The sequence below is a fragment of the Megachile rotundata genome, chromosome 1 (genome assembly GCF_050947335.1).
Source record: "Megachile rotundata isolate GNS110a chromosome 1, iyMegRotu1, whole genome shotgun sequence".
NCBI lineage: Eukaryota > Metazoa > Arthropoda > Insecta > Hymenoptera > Megachilidae > Megachile > Megachile rotundata.
In genome coordinates this window covers 6,390,475-6,401,441 of record NC_134983.1, presented here as the reverse complement: position 1 = coordinate 6,401,441, position 10,967 = coordinate 6,390,475, and the positions used below count along the sequence as shown (strand labels likewise).

Below are 10,967 nucleotides of genomic sequence, written 5' to 3'. Positions count from 1 at the left end.
CAAGAGGTTTAAGTGGGGCACGTTTTACATCGATATAGGTTAACAACGCGATAGAGGGGGCAACAACTCACGTGTTACCGAACGTGCTGCGTGATGCGGAACAGTCGCTCTGCGTGAAAGATATACGATGTACGGTGCGGTTTTAGTCTTCATAGATATCGTCGTTTGAAACGAACCGTGTTTGTAACCGTGGTGGTACTACCAGGAAATTTAGTGAAAATAAATTTTATGTTCAATTTACTAATTTCTTATAATTGTTCTGGTGGTGCGCCACTTATTAACTTGATCATTAATGGTGAATTCGATATATTTAATAAAATAAACTTTTGTACCTTTGCTTGGTGTTGATACAGACAATCTATTTTCGACTTCTCTATCGATTACAATCATTTTAATTAGCGACGAAATATAAAAATAATGCGCGAACTTCGAGTTCATTTAATTTAACAGCAGTGTTGTGATCTGACGGATATCGTTTAAAACGTTAAATCCGGAAAAGAACGATGGAGGAAGTATCCACTAAGAATGCCAAGGTGTCAGATTCTGGATGTTCTAATAGCTGCAGCAATAGCCAATCGCGAAGAAGGTGTGTATTAAATTTATTTCGATTAATTATCGCGTGTCATTTAGAATATACTGAATTTCTGCGAATCAGTTTGAAAATAGCGCCACTGATTTCAAGTTACGACCGTAATCTAGCATTAATCTTGATCGATAGATACACCCTATTTCGACATTTTATCGAAATTTTTATAAGTAGGTATCGTTCAAGTTACATATGCATATTTCCTAACATATTTCCTAATTACGCACATTTGTTATTTATTTTTAATTTTAACTTCAAACAAGTATTGATTCTAATGCTAATACAATGTTATTGTATTCTTCGATAATTATATTTCAACCTCTTTGAGCAATATATGTGCGTCATCGATTTATTAAGTAAAAATCATAGGACACATCTGGTGCGTCATCTGTATTAACAGAGGTTTTCAAAGTATGCATCGTATTAAATATTAAAATACGAAAAGTTTTGTAGTAATAGAGTATACTTTTTATTTATACTTCTTGCATTTTAGAATATTTTAAGTTAATGCTTTGTGAAAAATTTCTGTTTTTGAAAGTGGAATTTTGCGAATTTGCAATTTTAGAATTTTTTCATTTTGAGACATTAGAATTTTCGAACTTTGGATTTTGGACTCTTAAAATTTGCAAAATTTGAAATTTTTAGAATCGAAAATCTAGAAAATTGGGAATTCGAGATTTTGGTATTTTGGAATCTTGAAACTTAGAACTTGGAATTTCAAAATTTTGGAATATCGAAATCTTGAATTTCAGAATTTTGAGATTTCAGAACATTAGGATTTCAAATACTTGAAAATTTAGAAATTTGGAAATTTCTTACCGTTTTAAGGTTCTATCTATACCGTTGCTCTACTAATAACATTACGAATGGCTTCACCAATGTTTACGTAATTTAGCGCGTATACGATACCTCGTTTACGGAAGGTAAAAGTCATCAGGCGATGCAAGTACTGTCAACGATACTGAAGCACAACAGATAATGAAAGAAAATGCAAGTTAAGAAGCATTCGTCTGTTCTTGTTCAATTACGTGTCCTCGCGCAGCGTCGATACGCAAACGTTTAACGAACGTTTACATTAGATCATAACGAATCGTTCATACACCACATATGTAACTAAAAAATTATTCAAATCTTATTTAAATTTTTATACCAAAATAATCTAAATTCTTTTTTTAAAACAAGTAGTCAATAAATAACTTATAAAATTTCAACTATTGAATACTGACACTGCTTCGTATATAACGAGTAATTTTCCAAGTAATTTGAAATTTCGAGTTAATTAATTAATTATTGTGTTAATTATTGTTTAATATTAGAGCCAAGGCTCCATTTTCAAACTACACCTATAATTGAATGAACAACTCTTGACTCATCCATCTGAATGATGATGCACATCCCAATGATGGATGGATGTATTAAATAAATTTGATGCTCGCAATGCGACAGGACATCCAGCATCCGTTAGGAGGTGCATTCGTGCAGGATACTTGGCATTGACACGCTTTGTCGGATGATGTAGGTGAGAGGTAGAACGAAAGGTACGGCAAACAAGAAAGATAGAAACTCGAACACTACGGTTAAGGCTAACTAGTTTCTCAACGAAGTATGCCGTTCGGTTGCATTTCCACGTTCGCATTTGATACACCTAGGTATAGGCGCGGGTTGTGAAACCCCGATGAAAAGAGGTCGGTCGAATGCAAGGCGTTTGCGTGATCACCGATTACGGCTTTGTTGAAAGTGATTAGTCATGGTGGTTTCTTAACTTACTGGAAACTTACGAATTCGCGAAATTTCGACGTTATTTAGGTTTGAAGGTATGAGGTTGGAAATTTGGGAATTTGGGAGTGTAGGTATTTTGAGAATTTGTGGGGTGTGAGAAGGTGAGATAGTGGGGGTTGGGAAGTTGAAGATTTGGGGATTTGAAAATTTAGAATTAGAGAATTTGGGAATTTGGGAATTTAGGAATTTGGGGATTTAAGGAGATGGGGATTTACGAAAATAGGGATTTAGGGAGATGGGGATTTAGAGAGATGGGGATTTTGGGAGATGCGGATTTTGGGAGATGGCAATTTGGGATTTGGGGATTTAAGGAGATGGGGATTTTCGAAAATAGGTATTTAGGGAGATGGGGATTTAAAGAGATGAGGATTTTGGGAGATGCGGATTTTGGGAGATGGCAATTTGGGATTTGGGAATTTTTGGGATTTGGGAATTTTTGGGATTTTGGAATTTGAGATTTTGGAATTTGGGATTTTGGAATTTGGGATTTTGGAATTTGGGATTTTGGAATTTGGGATTTTGGAATTTGGGATTTTGGAATTTGGGATTTTGGAATTTGGGATTTTGGAATTTGGGATTTTGGAATTTGGGATTTTGGAATTTGGGATTTTGGAATTTGGGATTTTGGAATTTGGGATTTTGGAATTTGGGATTTTGGAATTTGGGATTTTGGAATTTGGGATTTTGGAATTTGGGATTTTGGAATTTGGGATTTTGGAATTTGGGATTTTGGAATTTGGGATTTTGGGAATTTGAGAATTTGGGAATTTGGGAATTTGGGAATTTGGGAATTTGGAAATTTGAAAATTTGGTGATTGGGTAATTTGGTAATTTAGTAATTTAGTAATTTAGTAATTTGGAAATTTGAGAATTTGGTAATTTGGTAATTTGGTAATTTGGTAATTTGTCAATTTGAAAATTTTTCAATTTGAAAGTTTGTCAATTTGAAAGTTTGTCAATTTGAAAATATGTCAATTTGAAAGTTTGTCAATTTGAAAATTTGAAAATTTAAAACTTCAGCGATTCAAAAATTAAAAAATGTAAAAATTTACAAATCCACAAATTTTCGAATATAAAAAAATATATATCTGTTTAAAACTTACAAATTGTCAAGTTCAGTGGTTTAAAAATACAGAAATTATGGAATACGCTAATGTTTAAATTAAAAAGATTGGCTATTTATCAGCGCTGGCAAATATACGCCATTTGCCCGTAGGTGTATCGCGTCCTCGTCCTTATCATCATTGCGTCAAGTCATTCAATGAAAGTTTTTATATCTATCATTTTTTCTGCATTATGCAATTTTTATTAAAATTCGCCTTGAAATTTTCATGTAGCTGTAGTTCCTTGTGCAGAATGTATTTCGAGGTTCTACGTTAATAACTAATTTTTGTGATGCAACGAAGAAAGTCAATTGTCTATAATTACAGAGGGACATTGTGTGCGATTTGGTTGAATTCACTTGATGAAAGCGTAGTATTAATTATACATCGGTATATAAATTCTAAAGATTTGTTTATAACTGCTGACGTATGAAACGTCGAACGTAGCAGACGTAACAGATGTTCTTAAAGTGTAACAACGTTGATGGGGTTAAAATAATTTTAAATACGTCAGAGAATTTACACAACACTACTTCCAGTATCAATTTGTTCTTTACAAATGTATTATTCGGTTAATAATCTTAAAAGAATGTTATTTAACAAATATAATTATCGTGGTGTATATAGCCTCCTCGAGGTAACCAAATTACTTGAGTGATCTAAAGATCCTTTAGATTGATCTAAAATAAAAGATGAAGTACCTTCTTAAATATATTGCATTATTAATTATTTACTAAATACCTAAATAGAGTTCATGATAGATACAGAACTAATGTTTTCTAATAATCATATTATAACCCTAAGACGTTGTAAGCATGCTCGAAAACAAGGCAGAAAAATATTATATGTGTACTCTTACAATAATAGTACAGTAAAACCCTTATTAAGGGACACTATTTAAGGGATACATACAAACTAATTACGTCATCATTGTGGGCGCTTCGACTACTTTTTCTTTGATTACTTTCTTTGTAAAAATTTACTGCGCATGTCTATTTCTTACGGTTTAGGACTGCGCAGGGGGTCAAGGTTTTTATGAGATACTCGCGGATCCTGGGCAACAAATTTTCGAACAAATCAAAATTGCTACAATTTAAAAACTAATTACGTCATCATTAAGAGTGGTTCATTTGACCTTTCTTTGTAGAGATCTTTGTAAAAAATGTACTGCACATATCTATCTGTTATGGTTTAGGACTGCGCAAGGGGTGCTTGGAGTGGATGGTGGGCAAAGTCAAATTTAAATTTTCACTGATTAATTTCCCGTGCATAGCACGGGCCGTTTCACTAGTACATATTTCTAATAATAAAAATTTATAATATTTACTAGCATTGCAGTTAGAAATCTAAGGATACCTTGCAATGTAGTACCTTTTCTGTATTTACATTATCTGTCATGATTTTTACATTATCTGTACGGAATCTGTCATGATTTTTATTGACGTGAATACTATTTATAGAAAACATCGTAACAGGCACGTTGAATATCCGTGATTATGAATGGTCCCTTAAATCTCACGTGTTGCACGTTAGGAGATCCACTAATACCAAAACGTGATTTACTGGGAAATATGCGTTATACCACGTTGATCAAACGTGCTTTTTTCTCTTCATCGTATTAGTTGCATAATTGAATTGGATTGAACTCATTATATCATCTTTACACACATAATAGAAATCAAAATGTTTAGTTTTACGAGAATAACAAGTTTATATTAAAATTTCAATAAACATTACGTCTGTAATCATTATAGAAATTTTAAATATTGAAATTGTCATCTCAAATGTAACATAATAGATTCGTTAAAAATAAAAATTTTGTATCGCGTTAATATAATGTTATGTAAGATATTAAGCGGAAAGTTTTATGCGTTGAATGTAGCGGGGGGCATCACGAACTTAATATCTCGTCCATTAATATATATTAATATTTTGATATTTTCAGCTTGGCAAATTCACAAGTTTTAATCAACAATTTTAGGAACTTTAAATTTTCAAATTTGGAATCTTAGAAACTTTAAATTTTTGCGGGTGGATTATATTCGAGCGAACTCAGGGAAGATCGGGAGGGTTCGGGCGAACTTGCAAAACTCCACCTAGTATCCAAATACTCGGTTAACTTTTAAATTCCTAAACTCGAAAATTTGCTATTTTCAAAGTGAAAAATTTGAAAAATAATCTAAATTCCTAAAGATTCCTCAAAGATAGAATAATTCGAAAGTTCTCACAGCCACCTTCGTTACGTATTGCTGCTATTATTTACGGTCTCCCTAACCGTCCATCTTTACGATCGTATCCAAAGCATCAATCATTTTTTGATTCGTTAATGGACCATTTCCTTGGCATAATTCCAGGCAAAGCCCTGAACAGAATCGATAGTCGGACCACGGTCCCGTTCGACGTTTATAGTCACGGGGCTACGAACGTGAAACAGGCTTTATGCAATAATTTTTGCTACTAAACGAGGTGCAATAAATGCAGGGGCCCCGTGCTCGTTCCCTCGGAAATAATGAGGACAGTGAAAGGCCAGAAAGACTATGTCGTAAGGGCCTATCTCCTGGTGGTCACGTTTGTCGAACATGTGATCGATCCTTTTTTTCTCCTCTTTTCCACTGCATGGTTTTAGGAGATTTTGTGTCAGCAGTTCGCGTAACTTTCTCGACGGCGGTTTAATCGGCCAATAGGCCGAGGACGCCATACCTGTCGTTCGAGAAATGCACCTTTGCCGATTGCTTCTAGACTCTACCGTGCGCCAGTGAAGCGTACAAACTCGAAGGATCTGTTGTTTCTACAGTGTGTACGAACATGCATACGATTTTGCATTTAACCATCAAGTTCTTCAATTTGTTTACACGGTACGTCCTCAGATGCGTTCTCACGACATTAACCACGCGAACGTGTGAATCTTGTTTGTCATTATTCCTAATGGTTTCTATTTAATATTTCAGTCTTTCAGAAATTTCAAGTATACAAAGTTTACAATCCTCAGATATTTAGGTTTATGTTTTACAGTTATTTTATATTTTTTCGGTTTATAATTTAGGTTTGAATTTTTCAGAGTAGATATTTTATATTTTCACGTATAAAAATTTCAAATTAAATTTATATCTTCAACTTTCACATTTTGGGATTTCGAGGTTACAATCATTTAAATTTAGACACCTCGAATTTTCAGATCTCAAATTTATAGTTTTACAAATTTAGAAATGTAGAAATTGAAAAGCCTCAAATTAATATCAGAGGAAAAGCGTAGCAGTATTTTCAAGGAAATGTAACTCTGTACTTTGCAGGAAGTGACCATTTTATTTCCGTTACTAAGTCTAAAAATATGTGTCCTCTTCAAACAATCATTCATATAAACCTCGACACAGGACAATCGTTGGTAATTAATACTAATTAGCTGAGAACAAAGAAACGAAAATACGATTGGTCTCATTCATTCAGTAGTATTAGAGCACCAAGGTCAGACAAGGTGTGGATCGTCAGTAGTTTAAGCAGTCAATTGTCAGACATTAATATGAATATCACAAGGCGATGACGAAATTATTATAACTGCAAAACAAGAAACATATATTTTATTTTTGTAGCAAATAATGTTGTGTACAATGTTATCAAGTTATTGCAAATGTACATTTGCAATATGCAAATATTCCATAAAAGTAAAAAAAGAATTCAGTGTAAAGTGATTAAGTTTTTTTTATCGTTTATCTTGGATTTTTCATCTGACTATATTTAACTGATTTGACTATGTATATTTAACCGATGATTAACGATGTTCGATGAACGTATGTTTCAGCAGTGGCAGTTCAATTTCGAGAAACAGCAACCGCTCCGAAAGTAGCGGTTATTGCGGTAGGCGCCCTTCGACATTTGAATCCAGGTAATGTACTGTTTAAATTACTTTTCTAGTCGACAATCATTTTAATAACAATCCCGAAAAGGTATCATAACACGTTGTCATCGTAGACGTGTACTCGCGTAATGGAGTCGATCGATCTAAAATACATTATCGATACTTTTAATATTTATTGACAAACTGCATTTATGCAGTACTCGGTAGCGCATACGAATTTCAATGTGTAGGCAACACGTGGCTTCACCACGTTCCTCTACGTCTTAAAAATAGCCTGGAATTTAAAACTGTAAATAAAAAAACACAATTAATCAACGGCTAACAAAGGTCTATTTATATTACTGCAAAACCCGATAGCGGTTTAAGATAGCTTCATACTCTATGTTCAATTGTTGTTATCAGTACAGCTGAATGGAGATTGCATGCTAACATGAGTTGACTACCACATGTGAAAGATACTTTGCCAGAATGTCTTACTTTGTATTATAATTTGACAGTGACTATTTATTACTACTATACCTTCTTACATAAATATTAATATCTACAACAAAATGTATGTAACATTTTTGTTAATTCTGACATGAGTACATGTACGTTTTACGTTTAGAGATTTAAGTAAGTCTTAGAGATTCAGCGATCTATGGATTTATCTCCTAGTGAGATAGGGATTTGATGATATATGGATGTGAGGCATTAGGCATACATGTATTGTAATTGTAGATTAGGAATTACCAGTTTAGGAATATGGGGGTCTAGGAACTTGGAAATCTAGGAATTCTTAGATTTAGGAATTGGGAATTTGCATATTTGAGGATCTTGAGATTTGTGGTTTAAAGATTTAGGTATCTAGGGTTTTGATGATCTTAAGATTGGAGGATTACGCTCTAAGGACTTAGAAATCCACCATCTAGACATTTAGAAACCTCAAATCTAAGCATCCAGAGATTTTGTGATCTAAAGATTTTAGAACGTACGATTTAAGGACTTAGGAATGTAAGGTCTTGATTATAAAAATTTCGGAATCTATGAAGTAGCCATCTAGGAATCTATGAATATTCAGGAACGAATGGGTTATCAATTTTCTCTTTATTTTCTCTCTCTTTTGGATCAAACATCCACATCGTGGAATACAATGAGATATGTCGCTTTTTATTTCCGGTTACAGGTCTTTGCGAGCAACTCGTCCGTTCCGTAATTATCACGTTTGCGAAGGTGACACTGTACGTACACGGGTTAGCCAACGTGGATTTTTAGCGTCGCGTTCGCGTACATACATACGTTTATCACGTACGAACGATTACATTCAGTTACGAGAAAGCACACACGGACTACACTACTCGCAGCTGTAAACATTGATGCATGTGTCGTGCCACGTGCCCGCGATGTCGGTACGCGCGTCGTCGCCTACGTGGCATATCTCCGCGAATTGTTGCATAATCATAGGCTGTGACGATCTAATTATAACTCGTAAAATCCATAACCATCATTTTATTCAAAACTCAGTCGAAATTTAGAAGAACAAAGAACTAATAAAGCATTCATAATAAATTTAAAAGAAATTTATTTACGTTCATTATTTTAATATAGAGTACAATTGGCGCGTTGTATCGTAATTGGTTTATAGCTATGCGCATCTGCGCGCGCAGGTGGCGCGGTGAATTCGGAAAATTGAAATACATGTCTAAATTCGCGAATAAAACTCTATATTGGTAGATAGATTTATAAATCTCATTATGAGATTCTTTTGTTTCTAAAGATGTTAAACGCGTTAGCTATAAATTCCAATACCGTTTAATTACTAATATTCGAACCTGGCTTCTAAAGTCGTCTTTTCATCGATGGACGTAGCGATGAAAATAAAAAACAGAGTTGTTATTTTTGATTAAGACAGACTGTTGTTCCACGACAGGCTTTTCATCGAGTAAACAATGAGGACAAATCGTAACGCGAATAAAAGTCCCCCAGTACGTAGATATTGATAGAAAGGAAGACTGATTCATAGAATGAATATCGCAAAGATTCTTGGCAACTGGCACGACAAATGTAATATAATCGAAAAACCAGGAGACATTTAAAATCACATGTGTGAAGTGACAAACAGAAAGCTCTCGTTAACAAAACTGATACTTTTATTTCAATTGTATTTTGAATAATTGTTACTCCTTTCAACATCTTTACTTTTCAATTGCAAGGTATAGAAGACATACTGAACTGGTTTGAGTTACACAATTGATAGTTTCAAACTTTGAATCTGAACCCGGTAATGTATACCAGAAGTGATTGGCCTTATCTAGGAGAAAGCTTGCACGGTTTATCCTTAGAGAAATGTACTTTCTCTGCATTATGCAACTAACACAATCACGACTAGACCCCAAGCATTTGTTACGTATTGTCTTTTTTTATCGCCAATGATTTTCCTGGAGAAAGTTCTCTGATGTAATTCTAGATCTGTTCCGACTAAAATCGGTACAAATGTCAATTAACGATAATTATAAATATTTTATTGTAATTTTATCTACACAGAAATACCACTTTCTTTATGACCTAGTGTGAGAATTACAAATTCACCTGCAGCTCATGTTCGCATGCATTTCTGGTTGCTAACTCAGCAAAAAGTATACTTATTTTTAGAATATACTTAGTTATCTTACTCGTCAAAAGTGTGCAAGGTATATCGGCACTTCCGGCATCGCATTATCGCCATAAATTGACATGTTCTGTTAAAGGTTATTTAAGAACACCTCGATAAGATTTTGCAGAAAAGAAGAACATAGAACCTAAAAAATATTATGTGAAAACCAGTGAAATGTTATAAAAAAGAGACAGTAGTGACACTGGAAATATTTACCCTGCAAATATCTCATGAGATTAAGGTTTCCTTAAAAATGGTGCACAACCCGACAGATTTTATTCGAGAATGTGTCACAAATTGAAATATTTTCGGTACATTCGAATCTAGAAATCTTAGACCAATTAGAAAATGTTTTTTGAAGATTGAAACTTTGAGGATTTGGCAACTTGAAAATTTGGAAAAGAGTATTGGGGATTTAAAATTTATAAACGTGGAAATTCAGGAACTTTGTAATTAAGAAATTTGAGTTTGTAAAAATTTCAAAATCTGATAATTTAGAAATCAGGAAATTTGAAAAATTTGGAAAACTTGAGAAATTTTTTAACTTGAACTCGTTGCCTTAATTATGTTCTCTAAATTATCAATTCATAATATGGAATAATGAAATCGTCGCTTGACACTCATTAAAAAGTCCACGTGGCTTATCGTTTCATTTAATCTTTTTTGTTAAACAAACATCCTTAAACAACCTTCAAAATCACAACCCGTAATCTGTACTAATTATTGGATCTGTCCGTTAGAATAAGGTTCAGAAGTATCGTTACATGTTGTAAATATATGCGATGCCTATATGAACGTAGCAATGAAGCCCTACCGCAGCCAATCAGCAAAAGAAAGGATAAAGAGCACAAGAAGAAGAAGTCGAAGGCAAGTTTGGCCGTAAATAATGAGGCAGATATTACCCTGAAAAGTGCCGGCACACCGGCGGAAATTATGTCTTATAATGTCGCCGTGCCAACGAAAGCTGTAGTTGAAAAGAAACCAGGTTGGTTGTGATCTACGATAGACGGGGAG

At 33.9% G+C, this 10,967-nt stretch overlaps 1 protein-coding gene across 17 annotated transcripts in view; it reads left to right on the top strand.

The window, feature by feature from the left end:
• Positions 1-115: 115 nt before the first annotated feature.
• per (period circadian regulator) overlaps positions 116-10,967 on the top strand; it is a 29,333-nt gene continuing 18,481 nt past the window's right edge. For 5 of the 17 annotated variants that reach the window (XM_012279476.2, XM_012279483.2, XM_012279480.2 and 2 more), the window contains exons 1-3: positions 118-586; positions 7,265-7,348; positions 10,694-10,938. In XM_012279476.2, coding sequence (XP_012134866.1) covers positions 504-586; positions 7,265-7,348; positions 10,694-10,938 — 412 coding nt within the window. In that variant the 5' untranslated portion in view covers positions 118-503. Of the gene's footprint in view, positions 587-5,626; positions 6,324-7,264; positions 7,349-10,693; positions 10,939-10,967 lie in introns of those variants that run through there. The other 12 variants (XM_076535188.1, XM_012279484.2, XM_012279481.2 and 9 more) reach the window with 8 other exon arrangements.